The sequence below is a fragment of the Ruditapes philippinarum genome, unplaced genomic scaffold (assembly GCF_026571515.1).
Source record: "Ruditapes philippinarum isolate M1 unplaced genomic scaffold, ASM2657151v2 ctg652_1_1_1_1, whole genome shotgun sequence".
Lineage (NCBI taxonomy): Eukaryota > Metazoa > Mollusca > Bivalvia > Venerida > Veneridae > Ruditapes > Ruditapes philippinarum.
This window is the reverse complement of record NW_026855528.1, coordinates 158,580-173,671: the sequence shown is the minus strand read 5'-3', so window position 1 is coordinate 173,671 and position 15,092 is coordinate 158,580. Positions and strand designations below refer to the sequence as shown.

At 32.0% G+C, this 15,092-nt stretch overlaps 1 protein-coding gene across 1 annotated transcript; it reads right to left on the bottom strand.

The window, feature by feature from the left end:
- Positions 1–774: 774 nt before the first annotated feature.
- On the bottom strand, positions 775–13,729 carry LOC132743630 (uncharacterized). Its single transcript, XM_060732173.1, has 10 exons — positions 13,435–13,729; positions 13,142–13,183; positions 12,616–12,921; positions 11,442–12,107; positions 9,948–10,088; positions 9,570–9,611; positions 7,817–8,122; positions 6,224–6,319; positions 2,705–2,780; positions 775–1,964 (listed from the first exon to the last, which is right to left on the bottom strand). Exons 1-10 carry the CDS (start codon positions 13,481–13,483, stop codon positions 1,442–1,444), a joined length of 2,247 nt encoding a protein of 748 aa, XP_060588156.1. The 5' UTR covers positions 13,484–13,729; the 3' UTR covers positions 775–1,441.
- Between the last annotated feature and the right edge of the window lie 1,363 nt (positions 13,730–15,092).

Below are 15,092 nucleotides of genomic sequence, written 5' to 3'. Positions count from 1 at the left end.
AATTAATATAAAAACAAAATTGCCTACTTGATTTAAACGAATCAAAATAAAACTAATTAACACATGAAATTAACTGCTAATAATAACAGCTCCTTCCATGGGTCAAAAGAAGCATTCCATTAGAGACGTTGCCGCTCACCGGCATCACCAATCATTCAAGTATTTTATTCCCTATGAAACGTCACTAAATATGAAATATGTACAGATATACATATAAATGTATTTTAATGTAACAGGTTAAACTCAAACAGTTGTATAAACAAATGAAATTTCAATGTTATATAGCATTATCAGTATTGATCTTAATGACCATAATTGAAAACTGAACCAAAAAGATTAACGACGAGAGGGTCATGACAATACCCCCACCCCCTGTTTTCTTCGAAAAGTGGACTAGTAATATTCATTTTCTGTTTTGATTTATCATGATAATGATAATGCATAACATACATATCATTGAATGTATTTATATATTCAAATTTTCTACCAAAGGTCTTTTTGTTTCTTAAATGTTTCCCTGATAATGTACATCTGGTTTAAGAGACAAACAATAGAAAGCAAATGAATCTGTGACATGTGTCTGATGCTATGTTAAAGTTTCTTCAATATATATTATTTTTGCTCCTTAATTTGATTTCAGTTTGTTCTGGATAATATTTATTTCAGAATTGAGCACAGAGATCATTATCTCATTACTTTAAGGTAAACCAGAATTGTGTTTATTTATGTAATCTTCATTAATTGGTTTTAATTCTAATTTCTAATTGTTTGCCCTTAATAAACAACAGCTGATTTTACAATATTTTAAAAAGATGCGACTTGAAAACACGATCTAAAGCCCTAAAATCTTGAATCCGAATAACTTTCTCCACAAGTTATCAGTTTACAATCCGTCTCTAACATTTGACGTTGTTTTTCAATATTATATATAGCTGTAAGGTAGCTTACGACATCATTAGCTGGTTTTGGTTCATTTTGTCTGGGAGTGAGAAGATGAAAAAGTGAAAGGGCACAAGAGAGAGAAATGCACTTTTTTGTTGTCGTTTTTTTTCTGATTTCTATAAAACGATGAAAATGCGATAAAACAGTTATAGTTATGACACTCGTTAGTTACGGGGGTATAACACTGGCTCGGGCGACATCTCGGGATGTTTCTGAAAAACAATTGTATCGGTCTAACGGCTCGACATTTTGTAGCAGAAACATGCATTGATGTCGCCCCAGCCAGTGTTATATCCTCGTCACTAACTCGTTTCATATACTATTACTATATTTTATAGAATAGTAGAGTGTATCAAATATTTCTGTTGGTTTTATGTTTTGACCACACGTAAGGTATTAGGCGAGAAATGAAATCATTTCTATATTCATTGCTGAATGGCAATGCAAGCATTTTTGGAAATGCTAATACTTGTTATATATATTCCTCATTTAAAATTGTCTAATTTTTAACCACACCAGTATAACCAATTTTATCATATGTTAGATTCAATCTATTCAAACCAACAGAACCTAAATGATGATAATCATTATCTCCGACCGCCTGCTGAGGAATGGTTGACTTTGTACTGTCATATACCGTATTATCATCACCATTTATTCTTGAACCTTTTAGTTGGTACTTTTGATAATTATTTGAAGTGTTATTGTTTAAGCCACCAGCAGTGACTTGACCTGCTTTTAGACACGTTGAATACTCGTTTGACACAGCATGGCTTGGTGAGTTTTCAGAAGATTGGTTTCTGTCAGTTGATTCTTGGATACAATCATAATGGCTTGGCGATGCTCCGGCATATGCTTCGGCATCATTGGCAACATCATTGTGTTCGTTTTCATTGGTTGGTTGTCTCGTGCAAATCTCACCCATATTGTACATCGCATTTTCAGTCATATAATAATCACTCTCCACATTTGCGTCTGCGGGGATTATCATAGTGGCTTGTCTTCCTTTCCCTTTCTTTTTCCTATAAGGGCATAAATCAGTTAGTCAATACAAGAGCGATCAGTGATCATATGTGTCGCCTGCTGATAGCCAATACTGTGTAGCAGGAGACAAATTAGATAAATTCATTAAAGGTTAAAAACTCTGATATAGATTATTGAACCGTAAAATACCGACGATATGCAAAGGTGACACAAAAAAGGTTATTATTATACTCCTGTTAACATATACTCTTGTATGTATAGACAACGGATCTAAGAAAATATAAATAATAGATAAAATAACTAATGCGATTTAACGACATTATTGTTTATGGCAACTGACATCATGTGATTAACATCTCGAATCTTGAGTATGATATTCAACTTACTCTTAAAATTGTTACACAAAATAACTTAGGGACACAGGGACACACCATTTAACGCTCTATCTAGAAATGAGTAAAATGTTGTTCTATCTTGTATCTGGCTGAACACTTTATTGATCAGGGTGTATGACTTAGATAGGTTACCTTTGAACAATGTAATCACTAGCCACATGGAAATATACTATTACTGTGAAATTAAAGATTATACAAATTCATTGATGGTGACTATACATAATTTACGCAAACCTTAATTTTTTATCGTGTGTATGGTTTTTTATATAAAAAGAATGTATAAATGTTTCTAACCTTATTCGAGTGTTAATTTATCATAAAACATTTTTTGCCATTTAAATCATTTAAAGAATTTTTATCACAATAATTAAGGTTAAATTTACCTTTGGTAGACAATAACGCAGACAACAGCAATAACAATTCCAAAAAGAAGTCCACAAGCTGCTGACACGGTAGGAACTGGAAGTGTAAGCACAATATGTTATTTTATTCACACTAAGAATAAGTGATTTGCACAAAATTCAAATACTAAATAATGACATGGTAAGTACTGGAAATGTAAGCACAAAAGGTAATTTTATTAACACTTATGATAAGTGTTTTGCACAAAACTAAAATACTAAACAATGACACTGTAAGAACTTGAAGTGGAAGCGCAATAAGGTTATTATATTCATACTAAAGATACGTGTTTGCTCAAAATTCAATTATTAATGATACAGTAAGAACTGAAAGTGTAAGCACAATCAGGTAATTTTATTAACACTTATGATAAGTGTTTTGCACAAAATTCAAATTCCATATCATTTGTAAGCCATGTAAGTATATGTATTGATAATTCCTGACACAAACTTATGTTTAGAAGCAACATTTACCAGACAGACAAGTAAGCATTTTATTTATCAAAATAATTTCCAGTCAGATCTTTATTATCATACCACAAATAGGTATTTTAAGTATATTTAATTTTGGGACTGTTAAAGCGGTCTGTTAAGCATAATAGCTTGTCTGTGGGTTTTTAGCTATTAGGATCACTCTTCGTTCGTCGTCTGTCGTCCGTCGTCCGTCGTACGTTGTCCGTTCACACTTTTCAAACGACATCTCCTATGAAACCATAAGGCAGATCATAATGAAACTTCACAGAGATGTTCCTTGTGTGAAGCCTTAACAAAGTTGTTCAAAGAATTCCATTCCATGCAGAACTCTGGTTGCCATGGCAACCAAAAGAAAAAACTTTAAACATCTTCTTCTAAAACAAGAGGGCCATGATGGCCCTGAGGTCGCTCACCTGTATATAGCCCCCCCCCCCGGGCCAATTTTTACCCAAGGGCTTTTATTTGAACAGACTTGGTAGACACCCATAAGAAGATGTTTCATGCTAAACATCTAAGTTCTAGCTCATTGGGTTTTTTAAAAGAAGATTTTAAGTTTTTACTATACACATATAGTTAAAAACAATGACACCCCTGGGGCAGGGCCAGTTTTGACCCCCGGGCTTTTATTTGAACAAACTTTGTAGATATTTACTTAAAGATGTTTCATGTACATGTATAATATCTAAACTCAAGCTATTTGGGTTTTTTCAAAGAAGATTTTTAAGTTTTTGCTATACACATATAAGGAAAATCAATGACCCCCGGGGCGGGGCCAGTTTTGACCCCAGGGCTTTTATTTGAACATACTTGGTAGACACCCATTAGAACATGTTTCATGCTAAATATCTTAGCTCTAGCTCTTTGAGTTCTTTAAAAGAAGTTTTTTAAGTTTTTACTATATGCATATAGGGAAAATCAATGACCCCCTGGGGCGGGGCCAATTTTGACCCCAGGGCTTTTATTTGAACAAACTTGGTAGACACTCATTAGAAGATGTTTCATGCTAAATATCTTAGCTCTAGCTCTTTGGGTTCTTTAAAAGAAAATTTTTTAAGTTTTTACTATATGCACATAGGGAAAATCTATGACCCCCTGGGACGGGGCCAATTTTGACCCCAGGGCTTTTATTTGAACAAACTTGGTAGACATTCACTAGAAGATGTTTCATGCCAAATATCTAAGCTCTAGCTCTTACGGTTCTTTAAAAGAAGATTTTTTAAGTTTTTACTATATGCATATAGGGAAAATCAATGACCCCCCCGGGGCGGGGCCAATTTTGACCCCAGGGCTTTTATTTGAACAAACTTGGTAGACACTCACTAGAAGATATTTCATGTCAAATATCTTAGCTCTAGCTCTTTGGGTTCTTTAAAAGAAGATTTTTTAAGTTTTTACTATATGCATATAGGGAAAATCTATGACCCCCTGGGGCAGGGCCAATTTTGACCTCAGGGCTTTTATTTGAACAAACTTGGTAGACACTCATTAGAAGATGTTTCATGCTAAATATCTTAGCCCTAGCTCTTTGGGTTCTTTAAAAGAAGATTTTTTAAGTTTTTACTATATGCATATAGGGAAAATCAATGACCCCCCGGGCCCGGGCCAATGTTGACCCCAGGGCTTTTATTTGAACAAACTTGGTAGACACTCACTAGAAGATGTTTCATGCCAAATATCTTAGCTCTAGCTCTTTGGGTTCTTTAAAAGAAGATTTTTTAAGTTTTTACTATATGCATATAGGGAAAATCAATGACCCCCTGGGGCGGGGCCAATTTTGACCCTAGGGCTTTTATTTGAACAAACTTGGTAGACACTCATTAGAAGATGTTTCATGCCAAATATCTAAGCTCTAGCTCTTACGGTTCTTTAAAAGAAGATATTTAAAGATTTTTCTTTCGGTTGCCATGGCAACCAGAGTTCTGCATGAAATGGAATTCTTTGAACAATCTTGATAGAGCTTCATACAAAGAGTATTCCTGCCAAGTTTCATTAACATTGGCCTTGCGGTATCATAGAAGATGTCCTTAGAATATTTAAAATGTGGACGGACGACAGACGACGGACGCCATTTGGTTGGCCATCCTAAAAGCTCACCTGCACTTTGTGCAAGGTGAGCTAAAAACCCAAAGAGCTAGAGCTTAGATATTTGGCATGAAACATCTTCTAGTGAGTGTCTACCAAGATTGTTCAAATAAAATCCCTGGGGTCAAAATTGGCCCCCGCCCCAGGGGGTCATTGATTTTCCATATATGCATATAGTAAAAACTTAAAAAATCTTCTTTTAAAGAACCCAAAGAGCTAGAGCTAAGATATTTGGCATGAAACATCTTCTAATGAGTGTCTACCAAGATTGTTCAAATAAAAGCCCTGGGGTCAAAATTGGCCCGCCCCAGGGGGTCATTGATTTTCCCTATATGCATATAGTAAAAACTTAAAAAATCTTCTTCTAAAAACCCAAAGAGCTAGAGCTTAGATATTTGGCATGAAACATGTTTTAATGGATGTCTACCAAGTTTGTTCAAATAAAAGCCCTGGGGTCAAAATTGGCCCCGCCCGGGCTGACATTGATTTTCCTTTTATGTGTATAGCAAAAACTTAAAAGTCTTCTTTGAAAAAACCCGAATAGCTAGAGTTTAGATATTAAGCATGAAACATTTTCTAGTAAGTTTCTACAAAGATTGTTCAAATAAAAGCCCTTGGGTCAAAACTGGCCCTGCCCCAGGTGTGTCATTGTTTTTAACTATATGTGTAAAGAAAAAACTTGACCAGCTAGACCTTAGATGTTAAGCATGGGGTTTTAACTGGCCCCGCTCCGGGGGCCTATATACAGGTGAGCGACTTCAGGGTCATCATGGCCCTCTTGTTTTTAATTCGAATTGATACCATAGTAAAGTGGATATCTAAATATGAACGTATTAGAACAGTTCGATATAACTTTGACACATTTATTGGCACATGTAACAAGGGACATAACTACATGTTGATTTATATTGAAAATACATGTCATGGATATATGCTTTAACATACTTATAATAGCGTTGACTCCTGTTGTTGATGTTGGACTGGACTGGCTTGTTGTTCCTCTTGTTGATCTCTTACAAGTCATATTGAAGTAAGCGCCATCTGCAGTCAATTAATAATTTTACAGGAAAGTATTAAGTATCAAGGGTGATGTTGTAAACGAATATCTTTATGTGAATTAAAAGGCATTCATTAATTTTATTAATTTGTACATGACTTAATTTCAAAAAGTCAAATTACAAAATTTGTTTGACATTTAAATAATAAAGGGTATCAAATCATTCTATATTGTATTGCTATTCAGAACCTATTTACTGAAAACCAACATACTATAACTTAAGTATAACTATACTCCTAGAATGTTTTGTTCAGCATCCATAAACGATAGAAAATAATTAATTGTATTAAATTTGTTAAGAATACGATTTTATTAATGGCAATATCTTTTATTTTACTCAGTTCATTCATTTAAATGTTGTGTTGAGTTTTATTCTAAATGCATATAAAATCATCAAATGTGTAGTTTTTAATAACGTTCTGAAACAATAGCAAACTATCTCTGTGACCTTGTAAATAAAAAAGACTACGACTTCTGAAATCAAGAATTTAAATCTAGACACCAGAAGCATAAATAACCAGTTTTATAAGAATTCAAGAACAATTCAATCAAATTAAAAACATATCCAATATTTAAACAGAAAGATATCTAGAAAATGTCAAAGAAAACTACTTAAAAACTGCTTTAGCTAAAATTAGAGTCTCAGTACACCAATACAAAGCCATAGAAACGGGAAAATACACAAACATATCCCAAAATGAGTGCCTTTGTAAATCATGAAACATGCAATCGATCGAAACCGAATACCACTTTTTACTAGTTTGTCCAAAATATTAAACCCTTAGAAGTCAATTTTTAGAAGTTATTATTGTGACTTGCCCTTCTTAAAACTATTTGAAAATATCATGTTTCATAATCAAAGAATACATTATATAAAAATGCAAAATTCAATTTTTACTGCAAAAAAAATTCGCATTTTAAGGTAACATATTTTGATAATATCTTATTGAAATTATTCTCTTTGTCTGTTTGTTAAGCTCTTGTTAATTGTTCACTTATAATTGTTAATTGTTCTTATATTTATTTTTGTATTATGCTTCATGCAAAAAAATGGGAATTGAATTTCGTGCCACAATTAATTATTTTTGCATAAAACTGTGCACGCGATTAACGAAGAAGAATATGAAATCACCCGAGAATGCGCCGTTTTTTATCGTTTTAATACTTAGCAATGTGGGCTTGCGTCATAGTGATTTTGCAGATGTTCATGTATGAAAAAAGGTGATAAACCTTCTTTTGAAAACCCTATAGTTAAAGGTCATGGCCTGTATTACATAACTAGTTTTTTATTCCTTAAATATTTCAAAACCGTTTTAAAATTAACGAAGCATTTTATACAATAATTATGAATTGTATTTCAAATGTATTAGGTAGTGATCACAGTTGTCTGTTTTTCAGTATAATGACTTAGCAAAACTGAAAATATAAACAGTATCGATTCTTTTTATGAAAAGGCACGTTCATTCCTCCGGAAAACTTACCCGAATAAACAGCTAAGCAAAGTCCCTCTGTTCGGTGATCTTCAGTTGTTGAAAATAAAAGTTTCGTTGCACCTGTAACATTCGTTTTTGTATTGTTATAATATTTTCCAACTGTAATATTTTTTATTTGAAATTGCATATTTCGTCTTCCAGATATATTTTGCAGTTTTAAACTCAAAGTAAAACCCCGTTCTAAAGGTGTTACAAGACATTCACATTCAGTCCGTTGATGTTTCGGAACACTCACAGTATCAATGAACATTAATCTTTTATTCAGCACTTCGTCATCAGTACATACTTTAACAACTGAAAATGAAACAAAAATATCAGAATTTTAGGATTTCAGTAACACTATCATACAGTATTTTTTTTTATTTTTCCTAGGTTCGAGTTAGTATATATGTAAAGAACAGTTACCTGGCTATTCTTTTTAACAAAGTAGGAGAAATTGCTCTGATCAAAAATACTTGTAAAAAGAAATAGAGATTTACTATGATAAGTAATCATATGAAAATGTATTTTAATGACATGTAGGGCCGTATGGTAAATGTGCTTCTTCAGTGTTGCTTTGTTCATTTAGTTTTAAAGTCATGTTCAATCAAACCAATTATTTGAACTGATATACCCTGTCGATTCATACAATTCAATTGACTAGAGATTCCTAAGTATTATGTACACACAGAATCATTTCAACGTAAAGGCCAAAAATTAACAGTGACAGACAAAAGATTATCCTTTTGAAATTCAATGACATTAAAAATATAAAATTTCTTTTTATTATTTTATGTCATTTTTGTCATTCATTTTAAATATATTGAAATAAGAGACACATTGTTAGGATTCAAGTATGATGATAGCAATTTTATGCACAAATTATCCAATTCATTGACCCAAGTAAGACCAGGAAAAAACGCATTCAGTTATCCGATTTATTTGGAAATGCTTACTGTAACCTATCAATACGTACAATTTCAAGTAAATATCCTTAATCTTTTTTAATCATGCCGCCTAAATATTATGAATAAAAATTACATTGGACAATAACTCCAAAATCAAATTATGCAAAAGAGAATTATTGTTTTTATGCAATGCACTTCCATGAGACCTATCCATCTGTGAAGTATGTTCTGCCTCGAACAAAAAAATATATTATGAAAAAATACAAAAGGTCGATTAAACCAAAATTAAACCTTCAAAGGTTTTGATTTTTATGCACTCACTTTTTTTCTAATAAGACCAATCTGTTAACAAAGTTTCGAGCTTATATTGCCATTTTTCTTGAGTTATGCACCGGAAAATTAAGTAAGAAAAAATAGCAATAACTTCAACATTTCTCAAAAGAGAGTCAAGGTTCTTGAGCACTGTACTTCTTCTTGAGATGTAACTGCATATATTGTTTCTAACTTAAATAGTGGAAATTTATGTTCCATTCAATTTGTGAAATGTCTGAGAAAGGAAAGTATTCCCCAGTTTGAGAGACACCTTATTTTATGTATGTGTGCATATTTTAAGATGCAGAAAAAAAAGGAATATTTTATATAGCCAGCTTGGATTAATAGAATATTTGTTGAATCTTGAAATGAGTAAAGTCTAATATTCAATACACCAAAATAAGTTTGCTAACACAGCTGATCAGAATTATTGGATTATACACTTGTTAATTTTTATAAGTAATTATCAATAACCTATTTTTATAAGTAATTATCAATAACCTCATCTTGGATGTTAGAAACACCCATATTTTTATACTTACTAAGTTGTTGTTCGTGTTTGCAAAAAAGTCGGTTATATGATTCTGAAATATAAAAGTTTCGTAAATATTTACATTTTATAGCGAACCGGATAAAAGAATTTATTTACTAAACATTTGTTTATTTATAGTGTCCTAAATATGTATATTCGATTTCAAAGTTCATGCTCATAACATTTTCAAATCTTAAAAGAATTTCAACACTTTTGTAAACTGCACTTTGTCTGCAATATGCACGTATAGTAGCCGCTAGTGCCCTCCACAAATTAAGGGCTTAAGAACTCAAGACACAGGAAAGAAAGAACTTTGTCATGTATAATAACACAATAGAAAAACTATGAAATAATAGTTTATGTGCCATTTTGACAACTGATAGCAAACCTATACTGTTTTGTGTGTCGACCGAAGCATAGAGTGTAGATCTGTTTAGGTATAAAGTTAATTGACTCCCTTGTGATGTTAACGTTTTGTTTGACTGAATGGTGTTCTCCCTTGTTATACTGTCAACGTTTATGTCATCTCCTAAATAAATTGCATAAGAAACTAGTCGTGACATAAAATGAGTAATTTGATCATGCAGTTATACAGATAAAAACTTGTAATTTTCTAATTTTAGTACATACTATACGATTTATTTTCCTAAAGTTTCAAAAAGGTACAAAGTCAAAGAGGCACTTCATTTATATCAGTTAAACGTATCCGTTCTCATTTATGTCCTTGAATTATACTGAAATCCAGTTTTTACATGCAAATTTAACGTGACGGAAGTATGGTTGTCTGAAACAATAAAATCTTACAAAAAGATTTTTAGCTATGAATGTCTTCCATTGTTAGTAAATACTTAAAAGTAGCACAGGCAATAACGAGTAGGTTTTTCGTTAAAACGATGAGTTCTGTCAATAAATAAAATAGTAATGCAATAATTATTATAATCATACAATTCAACATACTCTTGGTAACCGAACATAATGTCACATCAGATACGTACACAGTTAAATACTTGGAAATTTATACTTTTGGTACGTCATTTACATCTTTATCTAGGTCGCCTTAAACGGATACAACATGGACCTTTGTTCAATGTTTAAAGTTAAATAGGATATGAGAGGGTTTATTGTTAAATTGATGTTATTAAAGTAATAAGTAAGCAAGTATAACAATGCAGAATTAACATGACGACCGTGGGATTGCCCCTTTTATAAATTTAACCACAACAATATATTGTTTCAAACATAAATTCTTACAACGAAGATAGCTAGGAATGTCTTCAAATATAATGTGAAACCAAAACGAAACATAAGCAATAACGAGGAAGTTTTTAAGTAAAAAATCGACTCCCGCAAAATACTGTCAAAAACTTCTTTTATATGGTTCCATTGTAATTACCCAATTCTACTGAATCAAGAATTATATGGATGAATTAACATATCGTTCAATTCTTAATTCATATAAGCTACTACTATGTATGCCTTTCAACTTCTTTATAAAATGATTATTTTCATCAAGTTCAGAGACACTTTAAGTGTAAAGTGATTTTTAGCAAAGTATACATTGTATATTTCATCTATAAGTCGAACATGATAACTTTTACCTTAATCGGTCGTACCATTATGATTTAGTTGGTTGAGCAAGTTATTCAATTATTATACTTTGCACTTTGATTGCAATACAAAAGAATAAAAATTGACAGGAACACGTAAATCTGAGTAGCGTAGTGGTTAGATAGTTCAGATTATGAAGAGCTTGCGTTATGAAAATGGTTTTTCGAGTTCAATTCTGCAATTGTGCACATTATTTTGAACATGGTTTTGACTTTTAAAACATATTGAAAGGAATAGCGAATTCGGGCTGTACTTCAAAAAAACAAATACCCACTTATTATACTGTCTTGAGATATAGATGGTGTTCTGCTCGGTAAAGTTGTCTCCCTTGTTGCTCTTGTGCTAGAAATGTTGACTAGTGTACTTCCTTGAGACACCGACGGCGTTCTACTTGGTATAGTTGTCTCTCTTGTTGCTCCCGTACTAGAAATGTTGACTAGTGTACTTCCTTGAGACACCGACGGCGTTCTACTTGGTATAGTTGTATCTCTTGTTGCTCCCGTACTAGAAATGTTGACTAGTTCACGCGCTTGAGACACCGACGGTGTTCTACTTGGTATAGTTGTCTCTCTTGTTGCTCCCGTACTAGAAATGTTGACTACTTCACGCCCTTGAGACACCGACGGTGTTCTACTTGGTATAGTTGTCTCTCTTGTTGCTCCCGTACTAGAAATGTTGACTACTTCACGCCCTTGAGACACCGACGGTGTTCTACTTGGTATAGTTGTCTCTCTTGTTGCTCTCGTACTAGAAATGTTGACTACTTCACGCCCTTGAGACACCGATGGTGTTCTACTTGGTATAGTTGTCTCCCGTGTTGCTCTCGTACTTGAAATGTTGACTAGTTCACTCCCTTGAGATATAGACGATGTTCTGGTCAGAACTGTTGTCTCCTTCTTTGTTGATTGTGTACAGGAAATATTTAATAGTTCACTTTTACCTTCAATGGATTTTATAATTGAAAAACTAGTGAGTAGATTTTTTCAGTGAGCTTAAGAACATTAAGCAAAACTTATTAGTAATATTTGACATTTATGTTGGTCAAAATCAAGCTAATGACGATAGGCTTTTTACAACAATGTATATATTTTCACCTTAAGCTTAACCCTTAACATGCTGAGTTTGTGAAATGGATTTGCCCTTCTTTGAAACTGGATCATTATATTAGAAATTTATATACTAGTGTTTCAACTTCATAATTTCAATTGGGCTATCAACAGTACAGAGTCTGATCAGTGTGCACCGATGTGTAGATTTGCTTGGCTCTATACTGGTGATCAGGCTAATCACTTTTGAGTGGGTTTAAATTTAAAACGGTTTGCAACAATAACCAAATGAACAATTCCGCTTAATATATGACAAAAACTGTACTGTTTACGTAAATAACAATTTAGTCTGTCAGTCTTAAAAGACTTTAATAAAGTGAAATATATTTTATCAAAACATACCTGAATATACGGCTAAACAAACTCCGTCATTTGCATGATTTTCAAGTGTAGAAAATGAAAGTTTCGTAGCACCCGTTATGTCTGTTTTATCATTCGTAGAAAATTTGCCTACGCTTATGTTATTTATTTCAAATTGTATACCATTTCTTCCAGACATAAAAACTAATTGTAGATTTAGCTGAACTGTATGCGTGTTAGGTGTAATAACACATTCACATGATGTCTGCTGGAAATCTGTTACGCTGATAGTATCAATATATATAATTCTTGTTTTGGTCAAATCCTGGTCAGTGCAGACGTTGATAACTGTAAGAATATAAACTTGTTTTACAAGCAATTTACTCTTTTTCAAATGCTATAGGCAGATTAAATATAAAATGATCTGTTTGAAGTAAATAACAGAAGAAATGTTTCAATCAGTAATATATTTCTAGAGTATCATTTCACTGCCTACGATCGCAACTTGAAAACGATTTTGTGATGTTCTTTACATTAGAAATTATAATGCTATATGTTTTATACATACCGGGTTTGTCGTTTGGACCACAAAAAGATTGACTCTGGGATTCTGAAAAAATAATGGTTTTACGAATACATGTATATTTTAATAACATGACTTATTATGGATGATACCTCAGTTTGTTTCAAATAAGGAATGAGAAAGCTCATCATTGCAGAAAAAAGATATTATGTAATGTTTATTTATCTTGAACTACACAATGTATCACTTTAAATATTTTTATTAACATAAGTTAAATTTATATCTAAAGGCATTCGAATAATTCAATTACAAGAACAAAAGATCATATTTAGACTTACCTAGAATACACCATACCAGAAAGCAAATCAATATGTAGATCAAATCCATTTCTACTATAGTCTTCAGCTAACTTTTAAGATCATTTGCACAGCCGAAATTTATTTTTCAAGTAAAGTATATACTTGAATTTAAATGTACATTACTTGTATCATTGCAACAGGATAATGATGCTCACGCTCATTTCCTGATGCTTTGTTTCGTTTGATTAAATATATTTTAATAGGAAACTTATAATTATCGTATTACTCATTTTTCTTCCTGTACTTATATGGAAAACACGCTTATGTTTTAAATTATTAAAATTGTCTGTTATTAACACCGACGCTGTCATTTAGCGAGTTAGTAATGCCGTTTACTTTAAATGATCAACTTTTCCATCACCACAGTAGAATGGATTAAGAGGACTTTGAATTATCTTATGTTTAGAAACAAAGAAGCTATTCAGATAACTTACGAAAGGTCGAGGAAACCTGTTTTGACTTAAAGCACGAAATCATTTATGGTTTGGCAATGACTGAAAATATTTTGTTAGAAGCTAAAATCACTGATTAGTTACTTTAACTTAAATGAGGTATTAATAATTATCAGGACAAAATGCCTTTTTATGCATACGTAGTTATATACATTCATTAATTGTGGTTTCCCAACGGTATATATGAATAGAGACAAAACATTCGGAGACATTCGGCCATAAGTTGTAACTATCGAACAACGGTAAAAATGGGTAAAATTCATTAAAGAATACTTTAAGTTATTTCTTCATTTTCCTCATTCTTTATTTAAAAATGAACAAATTCGAAAAAAGAAAAACTACAATGGGAAAACTGAATGTCTTAGAAGATATTTATCCATGGTTAATTTTACAACCACACTGACTTCGTGCAAACTTTGCATTTTACATTAATAGTCTTGAGTATCTATTTTTGAGATTAACACTTGTAATATTAAAATATATTTATATAAAAATATATCTCAATCTTTTTTTTTAATGATGAACGTATCCAATTAAATTCAAGTGCCTCATCGACAATTTATTTCCGTTTGAAACTATCATGAATTATATAAATAGTATATTTTAAGGTAGGAACTCTCATGTTTACTACATTGTTATATGATGCGTAGGACGTGTGTGAAGAAATACATATATTATATATGTTTAACATTATTTAATTCACTGAATAGTTGATTTATTATGACATTGTCGTTGTTTAATGAAACATTTATTTAACAGCCATTCTGTACCTTACACATTTTAGAAGTACATGATCTGTATTTCTTAACAGAAAATTCATGGGTATCACTCACCTTAATCAACTAAAATGATGTGTTACTTTAGACTTCTTTAACAAAGATAATATTATCACTTATATAAACGAAGACCCAAGCTATGATTCTTAGCAGTATGACATTTGAATTTCTCATATTGTTTGGTAGTTAATTTAGTAAAGTCAAACTGAACATTTAATGTTGAATAAAAGAATATTGTTGATTGTGACAACAGTTTTCCTGTCAATGATACAATATAACATTGAAAAATAAAAAAAGATAATTGTTGAAAGATTTTGTTTAAAAAGAGACAGGGTAGTCGACTGCATTGTGTATATGTCAGTGTGAGTTAAGTGAAATTTTAACAATTAAGAAACCGAAAGGAAGTAGG

What these genes read in the sequence shown, in the direction of transcription:
- LOC132743630 (XM_060732173.1), bottom strand. Translation starts at nt 13,483, where the DNA reads ATGGATTTGATCTACATATTGATTTGCTTTCTGGTATGGTGTATTCTA. An exon ending in CAAACACGAACAACAACTTA is followed by an intron (nt 8,123 to 9,569) that starts GTAAGTATAAAA and finishes TTTCATTTTCAG; the next exon opens with TTGTTAAAGTATGTACTGAT. An exon ending in TGCGTTATTGTCTACCAAAG is followed by an intron (nt 1,965 to 2,704) that starts GTAAATTTAACC and finishes ATGCCCTTATAG; the next exon opens with GAAAAAGAAAGGGAAAGGAA.